This window comes from Carex rostrata, chromosome 10 (genome assembly GCF_964058835.1).
Source record: "Carex rostrata chromosome 10, lpCarRost1.2, whole genome shotgun sequence".
NCBI lineage: Eukaryota > Viridiplantae > Streptophyta > Magnoliopsida > Poales > Cyperaceae > Carex > Carex rostrata.
In genome coordinates, this window is record NC_135927.1 from 7,082,081 (window position 1) to 7,097,882 (window position 15,802).

General features: G+C 34.7%; 2 protein-coding genes and 2 non-coding genes across 5 annotated transcripts; 3 read left to right on the forward strand and 1 right to left on the reverse strand.

Annotated features, from left to right (window-relative positions):
• The first annotated feature begins 807 nt into the window (after positions 1-807).
• Positions 808-880, forward strand: TRNAR-CCG (transfer RNA arginine (anticodon CCG)). The gene has a single exon. It is a non-coding gene; the product is annotated as a tRNA-Arg (tRNA).
• Positions 881-4,242: 3,362 nt separating this feature from the next.
• On the forward strand, positions 4,243-4,315 carry TRNAR-CCG (transfer RNA arginine (anticodon CCG)). The gene has a single exon. It is a non-coding gene; the product is annotated as a tRNA-Arg (tRNA).
• Positions 4,316-7,178: 2,863 nt separating this feature from the next.
• LOC144560600 (F-box protein PP2-B10-like) lies at positions 7,179-8,721 on the reverse strand. The gene is made up of 3 exons (XM_078309843.1): positions 8,431-8,721; positions 8,123-8,244; positions 7,179-7,728 (listed from the first exon to the last, which is right to left on the reverse strand). The coding sequence occupies exons 1-3, from the start codon at positions 8,704-8,706 to the stop codon at positions 7,317-7,319; spliced, it is 810 nt and encodes a 269-aa protein (XP_078165969.1). The 5' UTR covers positions 8,707-8,721; the 3' UTR covers positions 7,179-7,316.
• A 1,275-nt stretch (positions 8,722-9,996) lies between these two features.
• On the forward strand, positions 9,997-14,961 carry LOC144561059 (putative disease resistance protein RGA3). Of its 2 annotated transcripts, XR_013513570.1 has the most exons (3): positions 9,997-13,624; positions 13,925-14,230; positions 14,508-14,961. XR_013513570.1 is itself a non-coding variant. In XM_078310269.1 (2 exons), exons 1-2 carry the CDS (start codon positions 10,171-10,173, stop codon positions 13,717-13,719), a joined length of 3,459 nt encoding a protein of 1,152 aa, XP_078166395.1. In that variant the 5' UTR covers positions 9,997-10,170; the 3' UTR covers positions 13,720-13,848. The 2 variants fall into 2 exon arrangements, 1 of the variants encoding a protein (XP_078166395.1); XM_078310269.1 differs by lacking the exons at positions 13,925-14,230; positions 14,508-14,961 and adding an exon at positions 13,715-13,848.
• Positions 14,962-15,802: the final 841 nt, after the last annotated feature.

Sequence of the window (15,802 nt, forward strand, 5' to 3'; positions counted from 1 at the left end):
CCCACCTCCCTGACTCAACACAATTCCAATCGACAGTCTAGATTTAATTTCAGCTGGTGGCTGATCGAAATGGTAGTAGGGGGCATTATCATTTGTGCTTTGAGATTCGTGCCAAGTTAAAAATTCCAATTTCAGACCGTCCGATTCAATTCTACTCAGTCAGTTAATTTGCCATCAATGTCTAATGGATATTGGAAAATGCATTATTGATGAATTATACTTCTCTTTGCAAATATGACACTTAATTATCAGACATGACACTGACACTGATACGTTGTATTTTAATTTTCAATATATAGTTATTTTTATTTTTACTTTAGCAAAAATAATTAAGGGTCAAGTTAAAATTCTGGAATTTATTTGAATTAATATCAAGGGCTGTAAAATTTATTAAATACAAAGAAGAGAAGATCGAGCCAAATTATATATGTCTAATTTTTCAATTTTATATTAGGTTGAATTAAATTTTAAAATTTTGTTTTAAAAGAAAAAAAAAGATCGACTCCAAGGATTTGTCTCATATTTACTACCAAGACAAGTCTATATAATTTTAGATAAGTTCAAAAACAATGTCCAATTTTTTTTAATGTTTTATTATATTAAATAAAAAATTACAATTTCTTTTTTTCATAACTCTCGAAGGTTAGAATTGACAAAATAAACTTGCATTGCTAAAAACATCTAGCAAAACTTAAATAATAATAAAAAAAAAATACTAGTCTAGAAAATTGCATCACTACAAACATCTCTCACGATGGAGCTTCAGATTACAATAAGTATTATGTGGAGAAAAATTAATTCAAATAGGATCGCGTGGCCTAATGGATAAGGCGCTCGCCTCCGGAGCGGGAGATTGTGGGTTCGAGTCCCATCGCGATCGTTTTTATTTTGTATTAGTTTTACGGCCTACTTCTCGTTACGTATTCATTATTATTTTCGGCTTAGTACATAGAACTCAAATTAATTCCTTATTATTGACTGTAAAATTAATATAAAGCGTGGTCTTAAACATCTCCACCATTGATGTCACATTTTCATACATCCATGTACACGCGTTGTGCATAATTTATCATATTCTTCCGGAAAAAAAATAAAATAAAAATGGAACGCTGATTTTAGGTGTTTAATTAATTTTGAATATGAAACTAAAAATAATAGACATAGAAGCCTGCTAATTTCCTAAAAATAATAGACATAGAAGCCTGTTTAATTAATTTTTGAAAAAAAAATTACTATTTCTTTTAGAATTTTTGAAAATCATTTTTTTTTCAAAAATTTATAGAATATAGAAAAACAGTGATTTTCAAAAATTATAAAAAAACAAAATATTTTCAAAAAAATGTAAACTTTAGCCTCCAAGTACATTTTAATATGGATATCAAATTGAACGGTTTGGACCGTTTGTTTGAAAATAAAAACCAACGATTTATAGTTCAATTTACAAGAAAGACTATATACATTACAATTCACCATAGCCCAAGTCCAGTTTACTTAATATTTTATTTAGAATTACGAATTGTTAAACATGTATTCTTGGCATAAAAACAAAAATTTATTAAACTTGTGCTGTGTAAATATGGATTGCTTCCACAACATTTCGAATTGTATGAAAATATGATACTCGTAATTTGAGAACCAAACAGTCTCATAAAGATATGCATCTCCCAACAAAGGAAAAAGCGATATATATGGATCTGTTGACCATCTCCTAGTCTCAAATTAAAAAGTCTCTCTTAATTACTAGAAGTACCTGCAAATGCAATACGCTTTGCATCTTACCAGAGAAAATTAAGAGGGAGAGAGCTAGAAAGGGAAGATTGAAATAGATCAAGGAAGTTAGCAGATCTAGTCGTCGACGAATTCCACTTACGGGGAGTAGGCTGCAAAGTTAATGAGGTGAAGCTTCAACTGAGTCAGATGCAGTGCTTTCTAAAGGATGCCGACTCAAAGAAGGAAGGTCATGAGAGGATCAAGGGATGGGTGTGTGATGTGAGGAGTGTCTCGTATGAGACTGAGGATGTGATCGACACATTCCTTGTTGAAGCCAACCGTCGAATGCTCGGTTTAATGCCAAACGGGCTAGCTCATGACACTATCAGTGAGAAGCTTTCTAAGATCCAATTCAAACTCCGCATAATCTCTGAAGGTAGAACTACTTTTGGGATAAGAGATCTTAGTGAAGATAGAAGTCACTCTGAAAGCCTTTCCCAAACACAACATTCTTTTAACAGTGAAGTTGTCGGTTTTGAGGCTGAAAATTAAGAGAGAAATGATCAATTTGTTAATGTTGCCTGGGAGGAGTGACCAAAGCCGGCATGTGATTTCCATTGTCGGCCCAGGTGGGCTTGGCAAGACCACTCTCTTGCTCAGAAGGTGTATACTAGTTCAACTGTAAGCAATCATTTTGATTCTTGCATATGAATAACTGTCTCCCAAGATTTTAATCTCCTTGATGTATTAAAGAAAATACGGGTTAAACTTGCAAATTCTACCGAGTTGGAAGGGGAAAGCCAAGAAGATCAGATTGTATTCCTATTAGGAGAAGTCAATGCATAATTGAAAAACAAGAATTACCTAATTGCATGTCTTAGATGATTTGTGGAGCGAAAAAGTCTTTACTTAGCTAAAGACTGGCATCGTTGACGTTGGGAACGAGATCCGGGTGCTAATGACCAGCTGTTTCTTAAAAACCTTTAAATAATTATTACCTTTTTTATTTTACGTGGACCCTCTAATTTTAAGAGTGTTTAAATACTTAGTGGGGACTATAATATAACATTTCTAAATTGTAGCTGTGGGGATAGAGGAAGATAGGAATGTAGAGATGAATATAATTATAATTATAATTTTTTTAATGAGAATTAGGGGTGTCAATGATACCCTTTTAGCTGTTTACCTGACCCGTACCGTATTCGATCAGGCGGGTATGGGTAAGACTTTTCTTTCGTTAGCTTATTGAGTATGAGTATGAGTATGGGTAAGGATTTTTTTTTCCTAAGCTAAACAGGTAAGGGTACAGGTAAATGCTATTTCGTACTCGTTACCCTATAGGGTAATTATATAAAATATAATAATATGATAATGTTTGAGCAATAATTAGTGAGTACTTTTGTTATTTAGTGTATTGTTTTTGTCGTAAGAAAAATATTAAACGTATTATTTTTATTTGTATGTCTTGTTCTTTCATTAAATAATTTAATTTTTTGGTAGATAAATTTTTGATTTTGAATTCTCTTATTTTATAAAAAATATAATTTAATTAAAATTGATGGAACATTTATTCTTATTTTTATTTTTTATTAGTAATATATTGTATATGTGAGAAATAAATGAGTTTTGATGTTCTATTTGTAAAATATAATAAAACTAATTATTATAGTAGTATTATTCGTTATTCACCAACTATCGTTTTGTTACTCAATAATTTTAACGGGTAAGGGTAAGGTAGGGTAAGGTCAAATCTTAAGGGGTAAGAGTAGAGCATGGGTAAGGTTATTCTTAGTGGGTATGGGTAGGGGTGTTCATTGGGTCCAGTTTATTCGGTTTTGAATCGAACCGAATTAGTTTGGATCAAACGGTTCAATTTTTTCGGTTTAATGGTTCGGTTCAGTTTGATTTTTTAAAACCAAATTGTAACTTCGGTTCAGCTTGGTTTGAAAATTTCAAAACCAAAATAATCGAACTGACCGAACTTCTATATATTATGAGTTTGATCCGGACCACCCCAGTTTATTTCTTAATCAATTGTTTTAAATATTTAGGTTTATTTCTTAATATCTTTGTTTATTTCTTAATACCTGGTTTATTTCTTAATATACTTCGGTTTATTATGAATCAATTGTTTTAAATAAAAAATTAATATATTTCGGTTTGAACCGAACAAACCGAAATAAAAGTTTGGTTCGGTTCGGTTCGGTTGCAATGCTAATTCGGTTTGATTCGGTTCTATTTTTAAAATCGAATTATAACTTTGGTTTGCTTAGTTCGGTTCAGTTTCAACCGCACCGAACCGATGAACACCCCTAGGTATGGGTATGAAAATGCTTCCACCTTATCCCTATCGTACCCATTGACACCCCTAATGAGAATGATTAGATTTCCTTCTTGAGTCTGCTATTATGTTTTAGTTGCTAAATTTGTTCTACAGAAGATCCTCGGAAAAAAATGCAAAAATGGGGAGAGGTGAAATTTTCATCGTTGATTTTGGGTGTTATTGATAACTTTGAATATTTAATCATAAATGATCGCGTGGCCTAATGGATAAGGCGCTCGCCTCCGGAGCGGGAGATTGTGGGTTCGAGTCCCATCGCGATCGTTTTTCGTTTCAATTGTGTACAAAACTAGATTTTTTTATTAATCGCAGGAATTGCAAATTGATTGGGCCGAAGGAGCAGCCCATCAGTCATCCCACCATCTAATTGGGCCGATTATTAAGGGATGGTCGAGCCCACACAAGAATTGAAATCTCCAAAGGCTTTCATCACACCAACAGCAGCAGTCAAATGGAATCGATTCAGATGTCATGTTCGACGTGTTTGATCAACAATTCATCATCAATATTCATTTGTGCATATCTTACACACAAATCTTGATGCGGATCAAACATTTTAATGACCATTAGATCAAATATGGCCAGTCTTCAACTGATCTCCAACAACAACAAATATTTCTAATGGGGCCTATGGGCTACGGCTAATCTCCAAAAAGAAACGAATAACAAAAGAGTCACTCCTCCGTTTAGATTATTTTGGGTCAATTCAAAACACGGTCAAGGTGGGGTAATTCTGGTCCCCACTTCTTATTCTACCAACTCTTTTGTTGAACTATACATTTAGCCCCTTGACATATTTAATTGATTTCTCTTGGCTCTTGTTACATTGGTGCCTATATAGTATATGATAATAAGGTGATGCAATTATCACCAACTCGCTGTAATTGACCAAATTGTGGGGCTCATTCGCTCATGTGGTGTATGAAGGAGTTGCTATCAGGACAATATTCAAAATCAATATGATATTGGAGAAAAAAACTGAAATAATAAAATAATGATAGACATAGATGTAGTGGACACAAAACTCCGAAAGAGTAGAGCGCCTGCCACTACAAAAATCTGTCACTATCTGCGAGAATAAAAGTGATTTTGGCTAGCGGGAGCGGATATATACTCCAGTTGATAATACCGATACGCTCGGAAATAACAATATCTGTTAGTGTATTCTCAACAATAGTCGCTTTTTACTCCCCTAGATAGTGGCATTTTTTGTGGTGAATAGAAAATTGTTGTATGTCTACTGTTATATGCTAAAGTGCTACACTTTAACATAAACTAATTATTAAAAACACCGAAAAGTTTAGAGCGTGTGCCTGCCAACTAAAATAGAAAATTGTTGTATGGCTACTGATATAATTGCTAAAGTGCTAAACTTTTAACACAAACTAATTTAGAGAAAAGGTACTATAATTTTTTCTTGATTCATTAAAGGTTTGTTTGAAAGCATGATTTTGGTTTTACTTCATGCATAGAGCAATTACCAGGTAAACATTCACCTTACTACCGTAATTTTAAAAATAAATTAATGTTGTTTATCATACCTATGGCAGTTTTTCTAATCACACCTATGGTAGTCTCCAACCAATCTGTAACAACTACCAAAATTTCTAATTACACCAGCTAACCTCCAAAAAAAAAAACCTAAAAAAAAAGATTCTCATCATATTGTCTTTTTTTTTTCTTTTAAATCAATTTCTCATCATATTGTCTCCCTCTCTCTTTCTACACCTAACGTTCACCCAGTTGTTTAGATAATTTTGTGGATCAGTCAGACACGGTCAAGTTGGGGTAAACATGGCCCCGCTCCAATTTCTACTAACTCTTTGTTGGACTTGACATATATAACTGATTTCTCTTGGCGAATTATCTTGGTATGCTTATATTGTATGATAATAACGTGATGCAATAATCATCAATTTTGTTGGAATTGAGCAAAAGTGGGGCTCATGCATGCGATATGAACGACGAGTTAGTGTCAGCAGATTAATCAATTAAAATTAGATATGGCGGAGATAGAGAAATCATGGAATAAAATATATCGATGGAAGCAAAAGTAACACAAACTCCAAAAGAGTAGAGCGCCTGCCTCTTAAAATAAAATGCAAGTTTATCTTGACTGACGTCTGTCACATTGAATGCAATGCCACTGAAATATACTGGCGTGGCCCAGTGCTTAGATGTGAACTGATTCTCGATACTGGTGTAATTTGCATGTCATCACTGGTCGGACAGCTTCTTGGTCCTTTGGGAGATACCTGCTTCTTCATCTGGGTTCGTTTATTGCTAGCAACCGGTTTATCGTGGGCTTAGAATTAACGTTTTATGGCCTTATGGGAAGCTCAAGGGAGCAAGATAGAGGCCGCTTAATTATCAGTACAATTGAAAGAGAGCGGTTGCAATACTGTTTAGCATAAAAAAATATATGGACTATAATAAGAAATTTTTTTCTCAATCACAAATTGATATGGACTAAACTCATGTTTGAATTTAGAAACTATTTCTCACAATATTGGCTAAGTGGGAACTTACTCGAGGGTCTTGTCGCATAAATATGGATAATTATATTTTCCTCAAAAAATAATATGGATAATTATAAGCTCTTTGAACAATTTTATAGCATCAAATCACAGATTGTTAGCAGCACTCCCACAAACGTCCAGGTGACCTCAGGCCTTTTCTGGTACAATGTTATTTTTTTACCCTTTTTTTTCTTTTCTGTATTTAATACAAATCTTCTATACAAAACAGGAAATAAACCCAAGCCAACTAAGAAATCAAAGGAGCACCGCCGCCGCGTCCCTTTCTGTAAGATATTTCAACAAAAGGCATTAAGTAGGATACTGCCAAATTAAACTTCTATTTATGTTGTGTATATATTAAAGGTTTGTTTGGAATAATGATTCTGCTCTTACTTCATAGAGGAATTAACAGGTGAAAACTCACTTTAGTACCTAAATTAAAACAAAGAAGTAGACATAATTTATCTCCATGGGCCAACATATCCAGAAGCTTACAAGACCAGCAAAACAATTTTATTTTAGTAGAAACGAGAGACAACTAGGGTATATGTGAACATGAATAAAAAGGAAAGAATGCACAACTTCAGTACAAAACTAACTAGCTAGGGTGGAAATTAAACAAGCTATACTATGATAGATGCAAGACAGTCAAAACGAGAACATTCAAATAACTCATGTTGGTAATTCAGAAAGCATATTGGCCATATATAGCAATGAAATGCAGCGTTCGCTCATTTATCAATTGACTATATCTTAGGACGAAACTCGATGCCATTAAAAATTAGCCCTCTCTTTGCCCACAGTTCTTTTATTTCAAGCACTCTTACTCCAACTTCATCATGCTCCACACCATCATAGTAGAATTCCCCGATCTCTACTTCACTCCATTGGTCATCTCTTACTTGAGGATATCTGATCTGACTATTTGGGTTTTGCCTGGACATACCATTTCTGGCTTGTAGGCAAATCCGGTGATGAGACTCTTTATCATGAAAGGCAATAGTTGCTTCTAACGGAAGATCAAATCCATTCGAATCGTCTTCTAATTTGAAGATGAAGTAGGCACCATATCTCATTTTTGGGGTGAGATTTTTGCATCTGAAACTTGCACTGATTTCCAACCACCAAACTAATGCCAGATGTTGCACTTCTGAGAACCTAATAAAACATATGGAAAGAACGATGAAATTTTGAATTTAATTCTTCCTAAGCATATATGCCAAGCTAAGTAAAACCTTTTAGTTTATTCGTGATTTGTAGTGAAGTAAAATTTCTGTTCTTGAATCATGATTATCACATAGATTATTTTGTACATATTACGCCACTTGGGTGTAATTAATTTTGGAAATAATTGAGTGCTTCTATGGTAGGTACCACTGGACATTTGAAGAGTTATTTAAAATTTTACACTAACTAATTTGCAAAATTGACATGAATAATATATTAAAATTTATAAATCTGAACTAATATATAGTTTGAATCACACACACACAACCCACAAATTAAATATAAGGAAAAACAAATAAAAAGACAACATGATAATCTTATTGACCTGGATTCATGGTTTGGCACATGTTGCCAATATTGCAGATTATCACCCCATGTAATAGCTACAGCCCTTGTAGCTGATATCATGTAGATCTTTGCTCCACTTGTTCTATCCAGCTTAAGGCACTGAAGTTATGATACAACGATCCATAATTAGTGAGTCTATATATAAATTACTATATATAAGAGGTAGAGAGAAACAAGAGATAAAGTTTGCGAATCAAATGGTAAAGAATATAAGAAACATCGATAACTAAATAATTACAAGCTCACATCTGAAACAAAAATTTCTCTAAATTAGTGAAAAGGTACCATTTTTCCTTCATCAACAAGGATACCACGGTTGCTAAGATGATAGTAGAGGTCCTTCTTGGAGGTGAAGACAGGCTGATCTACAGTTGTGGAAAGGATGTGACCGAGATCAGTCGGCAAAAAATGCTCCCACACAGCATCTGCATCTACAGCCGACTTAAAGAAGGTACAAACAGTAGAGCAGCGGCATGCATCTCGTGGAGAGGTTAGTGAGATGACATGAGACAGACAATCTTGTGGCAGTCTTGAGATCTCGCAGCTGTTTTTGGCTCCCATTGTGCTAATTAACACTTGCACTTGTATTTTCCCCTCAAGTGGCTTAATTTATTTGCAGTTTGAATCAATGAATATCTATAAATTATTATAAATTAATTAAGAACACAGTGAGCAAGGCTGATTTGTTCATAAGACACAATTATATGGTGTCCTCTAGAAGTTAGTTTAGATTAGATTAAGCAAAACATGACCAATCTTGTCATCCTCATTAATCTCTTTTCTTTAGTTTAGATTAGATTAGATTAGCTTAATTTATTTGTGGTTTGAATCAATGAATATCTATAAATTATTATAAATTAATTAAGAACACAGCTCTTTTTAAAAAAAAAAACTCTATATCAAGAAAAAAGTGACCATCATAGATGACAAGTGAGTCTGCCATTTTACAATAAAAAAGTTAGAAAATAAGAAAATATATTTTCTTTACTATTGGTCTAATTAATTTGAAGACGACTAGGTTAGGTGTTCTGTCATTTTCGGTCGCTGGAGGGAAAGCGATTATATATATAATTCTACCTTACGGATTATGTCATAAGTTCCATTTTATCTCTCATTGTTATAAAAATTGCAAGTTGATGTAAACCAGCCTCCTATGGAAAATTTACAAAAGAATCAAAACATAAAGAATCTTTGACTTTAGGTCAAGTGTTAGGTCACCAAAGGAACTTCCTCTATAAGGTCCGAGCTCATGGTAGGTCCTTTAACAGGTTGTAAAATAAATGCGAACATAAATATATTTATTTGCTTGGCCACTTTCTTATGATCCAGACCATGCTGGATATTAGGAAAACCTAATACGAACGCAAGCAAATATTTTGGTTGAATTGCTAATGTTCATACAAGTTAGTCCTCAATAATTGATCACTTTTACCACCTTTCTAAATCATATTAGCTATGTCCATAATCCATGCATTATAAACATCGGAAAATGAGAGGGGAGGGAGGTTCTTTTTTTTTTTTTTTTTGGAAAAAGACTTGGCAAGTGTTATTTTACTAAAACATTGATTACATCCCCAGTTGTATAGAAGGCATCAACATGAAACTCCAAAAAAAAATTTACACACCCCAAACCCATCCCTACATCTATACACCAGAGAAATAAAAGACATCCTACAACTACTTGATATAACATCTCCACATCTTAGTTTCAATCAGAGTATTGTCATTATAATTTACTATTTCAGTTAGTCCATCCCCCCTCCCCTCCGGATCACTGGGCAGGGAACTAATCTCTTTTAACATGTACAGAAAACAGCGCAGAATACTGTGCTACACAATTTATTACTATTCCCAAGACACAGTTAATCCCACCGCCATTTCATTTGGTCATTTTGTTGAGTCTTCACCTAAGTGTTTGGTTCATATACATGCCTAGAAATTTGAACCAACAGAACACTGAAAACTCAATCCACCCTCTCCCCTCCATTGAAAATAATATAGGCTTGAACACCCACAATCTAAATAATGGTAGGAGTTGAGGTCTTGGTTGGTGGATGGTTTGCATCACCGGTCATCAAAAGTGTGATTGAGAAAGCACAGAAGTATCTTAGTGCTAATTATGAGTTGCAGAAAGGCACTCAAGGTTTGGTTGATACCTTGACCCGTACACTTTTACTTTGTCAAGCAACAGTCAAGGAGGCTGAAAAAAGAGCAATTATCAACAACCCACCACTTGCAGACTTGCTGAGGAGACTCAAACTGGCTGTTTACAGTGCCGAAGATGTGTTGGACAACATGGAAGCCAAATCCATCAAGGAGAAAGTTCAGGGAAAGAACAAGGTTAGCAAATTTGCTTCATCTTCTATTTTTGGTATTAAGAATATGTTTTTGCCTGATGATAACCACAAAAGTTTAAAGAAGGTCGTGGATGAGCTGAACAAACTTTCTACTGATATCCCAAAAATACTTAACTTGCTAAATCTGAACGAAAATTATGAATCACATGACCATGATGTTACTAATCAAAGAGAGACCATTTCGCAACCATTAGAGCAGGTGGGTTTATATGGGAGACAAGATGAATTAAGTCTAATTTTAGAAATTATACTCGGTTCAGATTCAGAAACTAGTAAAAAACGAGGGCATAACAACTTCAATGGCCTTTGTGTTATTCCTATAATTGGAATAGGCGGGGTAGGTAAGACAGCACTTGCTCAAGCTGTATATAATGAACCTGAAGTACAACATACTTTTGCATCAAAAGCATGGATCTCTGTTTCTTGCAATCTTGATGTTGTACTGTTGATGCGTAAGATTGTTCAATCTTTGGGAGGATATCTACGTCTAGATGTTATTACATTAGAGGACATTTCTAAAAATCTCTCTTGGATCATTGGAGGAAGGAGATTTTTAGTTGTTCTTGATGATATGTTTGAGAAAATTGAATATCATTGGGATGTCATTTATACAACCTTATCTCACGGTGCCCCAGGAAGTGTAGTTCTCATAACAACACAGAATAAGGCATTTGCAAATAGGGTAGCAACATTCAATCACATAGCTTTGAGTGCACTAGAGCCCAGGATATTTTGGAAATTATTTAAATGTTTTGCATTCCGGAATCTAGTGATGCCCGATGAAAAAAGAAATATCTTAAAACACATTGGGAAGCAAATAGCAGAAAATTTACGAGGTTTGCCCTTGGCGGCTAAAATAATTGGAAATATATTAAGATCTAATGCAGATGAAGAAAGATGGAGGAGAATTTCGAAAAGCGAATGGTGGGATTTACCGGAGGTCAAAAGCCAGATCCTTCCCTCCATCGGACTTGGTTATGAGTACCTAGATCCGGGTTTGCGCCAGTGTTTTGCCTACTGTTCTGTATTCCCCAGAAACTCATTGCTGGAGAAGGATAGATTGGTCCAGATGTGGATAGCCCAAGACTTCGTTCCCCATGATATCAATGGTATGAGACTTGAGGATGTGGGGAGGCAGTGGTTTGATAAGTTAGTTGAGAAATCATTTTTTCAGCCCATGGGGGACAATAGAGGCTATGTCATGCCTAACTTGATGCATGATTTGGCAATTATTGTTTCCTCTTATGAATGTTTCTACCTAAGTGATGAATCAGTAAAAATTCCTCAAGGGGTCCGTCACGTAGCAATAGATACAAAAAATCTGGAGATGGTAAAGGAAATACAAAAATGTCAACACTTGCGCTCTTTCTTTTACTTTGGGCTGTGCCATATTGATGGAATGTATAGCACTATTAACGAATCTCTGAGGTGCTTAGATAGAATTAGAGTTCTCGATTTATCTTATTTGCACATGGAAACAAAAGAACCACCACCAGCCATTCAGAATTTGACCCACCTTCGTTTTCTAGATCTATCTTCCACTGGAATTGAAGTATTAGCCCAATCTTCTTTTAACCATTATCACCTTCAAGCTTTGCATATTCGGAAATGTCAATTCCTTGAATTACCAAGGGAAATAAATAAATTGATTAATTTACGGCATCTGAATGTCGATGATGAAAAGATACCCCTGATTTCTGGCATAGGTCAACTAACCAGCCTCCAAGAACTTGATGAATACGCTATTGGTGAAAAAGAGGGTCACAGAATAACAGAGTTAAAAAATATGAAAGAAATCACAGGGCATCTGAAAATTATTAACTGTGAGAATGTCAAAAGCAAAGATGAGGCCATGCAAGCGAAATTAGCTGACAAGAAGCATGTTTATGCTGTTGATGTACGTTGGAGCTCTACAAGTAGAAAATCCAATAATATAGACTTGGGTATACTTGATGGTCTGAAACCACACAACGAACTCAGGGAGCTCAGAATTTTCCACTACATGGGTACATTTTTTCCAGACTGGATGATGCAAATGAGCCATTATGTGAATTTACAAAGTATAACTCTTTTTAATTGCACAAGTATAGAAGTCCTACCACCTCTTGGGCAACTTCCTTCTTTGAAAACTATTCACTTTGACTTGTTAACTTCTATAAAAAAATTTGATCACAATATCTATGGAAACAAGGAAACCGTTTTTCCAGCTTTAGTGTACTTCCAAATGAACCATACTTCTTTAGAAGAATGGGCTGAAGCACGAGTTGAAGCATTTTTTCCCCATCTCTCCTGTCTGGAAATCAATGCTAACAAAGCACTGAAAGATGTGCCTCTTTACCGTTTCGGTGCATCACTCAAGACCTTGAATTTGTTTGAATGCAACACTATCAATTCTTTAGAAAGATCTTTCCACCATCTCACTTGTCTTACAAACTTGTGTATTTGGGGATCTAGAGTGAGAATTTCTCTGAGTCTCAACGATCTAAGGCCCCTCGAGGTTCTGAAGCTTCGTGATTGCTCAGAATTGAGCATTCTGGGAGAGCTACAGACACTTACCAACCTTAACCGCATAGAAATATTGAATTGTCCAAAACTCTATAGCAGTAGCCAGTATTCTACCATGAGTCGACAAAAAGGGAAGGGTTTACAAGTACAGTGGCTAGAAAATTTGCAGTCACTTGCTTACCTCGAAATGGACCAAAGCCTTTTGCATTATGACTACCCACAAATATTGGGAAAGCTTCCTTCCCTCCGGGTTTTAAATTGCAAAGTGTCTCAACTTATTCAATTTACAAGGTACGAGACATTGTGGCTTGAAGAACTAACCAAATTGCGAGAGCTCTATTTTGCCAACTGTGAATTTGAGCACCTTCCATCTAGTTTAGCTACACTATCGTCACTAATGATACTTGTGTGTGAATTTTGTAATAATCTCAAATCTCTTCCCCCAAATGGCATGCCTCCATTTCTCCGGGAGCTAACTTTGAATAGTTGCCCTCAAGTGTTGGTCCAAAGGTGCCAACCAGACGAGGGTGAAGACTGGCCTCTTATATCTCATGTTCCACTCATCCGAATTGATGGAAGGTTAATTCATAGGCCACAAAGTTCAGAAGGAACTTCCGGTAAGATTTCAGAAGTTCCTTTAATTTATTTATTTTCATATTATCCCAAAACAATTTGTTCACTTTTTCCTGCAATTTTTTTATTTCCAGGATAACAACTGTGCTGCACACCATACAAATTATTTAGCTGATAATTGGAGCTAGGTAGGTATATATCAAATTCATTGCATTTATAGAATGTTCTTTCTTCCATTCATAAACTAAAAGAAAAATTAAATGGAATATTAGCTTTAAGTTTTACAAATATATCATTTATATTGTTTGCACCTCTGTCAAATAATCATTCTTTTTTCAATGTAGGAACTTTAGGTGGTAGAAGTACATAAACAAAAACATGCATGTATGGAAGATTTCTGATTGGGCAAAATGACAGTCCTATAACAGCCAAGCCCAATGCAAAAGGAAATGAAATTCATCTCACCAAAACCCTCCCAACTAAAAAGAGATATAGAGAAGAAAAGTAAAATGAAAGTGGAGAAGCTAGAGGCTGCACAACCAAATCCAACCGCTATGACCAAATTAATTAACACAACCTGTCCCAACAATGTACCTAACTTAGACCTGACTTGATTTGCGCGCTTGAGAATGGTCAGCACTTATCTGTAGGTAAGAGGCACCCTTCCTGGTTTGTTTACTAATATGATATGCAATACTTCAAATGGATATATTTAGATTAGAAAAAAGCATGCATCAGAAAAGGAAATCAATGGACATGAAAAGTTAATTGTATACTGCACATTTATTTGTTGAAACTAAGTTTCTTATTGTTCAATTTTTGAGTCAATTATCAACAAATGTCAATTAGGATTTTGACAGGTGAATTAGGTTATATGCTTGATCTTAATTGGATGAATTTGTGGTTATAGTCTATTTATGTATGTAGGTCCTGATCCAATGTGTAAGCGAGATGCAAGGAAAACACTGTGCGGAAGTTGCAGCCACGTTTGGGGCATAAAATGACCTACCTCCTGATTGCTAAGAAAGACTAACAGAAGGCATTTCAGGATGACTCTGTTTTGACGAGTAACTATGAACTGATTATCATTCTTGACTGGGTCAAGTGACGTTCTTTTACTAAGATTGGACGAAACATGGCCAATGTCGATACAAAGGTAACTCTTGCCAGGTCATTTCATTTTGGTTTTTCCTGTTATAAGGTTGGAAGATATTTTTATTATATATGGGCTACTAAATTTTTGCAGAATCTTCAACTCTTAATCCTTATATCCTCATTGATGTCCACAACTCAGCTTTAGAAGCAAACCCTGTAAACTCTTCTATATTGTATCATCCATTAGCATATTTGGAGATAATTTCCTGAATTTCCTTTTACCTATTTTCTTCTCCATGTTCTTTAATGGTGGACCGAAGTCACGAGAGGGGTAATTATGTAATTTAGGGGACTGGTGGTAGGCAAAGTTGTTGGGATAATAGTGGTACCATTCAATTATTGGACTACTTTTATAATATAATTTAGCACTAATCATTGTTAATTGTGATCTGCCACAGTTATGGTACAAGGAATATACATGGCTACTTCAAAGCTCCAACTCAAATAAAGGCAAGGCAGAAGCAAACATGGGTAGCTGTAACGAACAAAGCATACAACCATAAAGCTATCTACTTGATGGAGTGGGATTTCAATTATATAATGTTGTTCCCGCTATAATCATTTGATTGTTTAGCATTTAATATAATATTTTGACTCTCATTAAAAACACAGGCATGTCAGGCAAATGGGCCCAATATGAAATCAGAGAAGATGGATCATTAAAAGCCCTGGTAACCAATCCGTTTATTGTTAAAGCTGTTTTTTTATTTTTTTTTATAAAAATAAGTTATATAGATGTTATTTTTACCGCTACTATCGTACTGCAATTTGAATTTTGAGTTACTTACCTACACAAAGAAGACAATACATACATATATATATATATATATATATATATATGTATATATTACTGTTTTTTTCCCTCAAATTAACAAGGAAAACTTGGTCGTTTTCTCTTTCACAGTTATTTGTAGATTACTATTTACTTTTTTGACAGATTATATCTTTTCTCTTGCCCATTTTTTAAACCTTTTACAAAGTAAAGTTTTTTTGGTCATTTTTTCATTGACTCATTTTCATCATTAGGTGGTAGTGGTTTGGTTATTGTAAAGTAAAGGGAATACATG

Coding starts and splice junctions, on each gene's coding strand:
- LOC144560600 (XM_078309843.1), bottom strand. CDS start 8,706: ATGGGAGCCAAAAACAGCTGCGAGATCTCAAGACTGCCACAAGATTGT. Junction 8,245..8,430: donor TTGTTGATGAAGGAAAAATG/GTACCTTTTCAC, acceptor TCATAACTTCAG/TGCCTTAAGCTGGATAGAAC. Junction 7,729..8,122: donor GTGCCAAACCATGAATCCAG/GTCAATAAGATT, acceptor ATGTTTTATTAG/GTTCTCAGAAGTGCAACATC.
- LOC144561059 (XM_078310269.1), top strand. CDS start 10,171: ATGGTAGGAGTTGAGGTCTTGGTTGGTGGATGGTTTGCATCACCGGTC.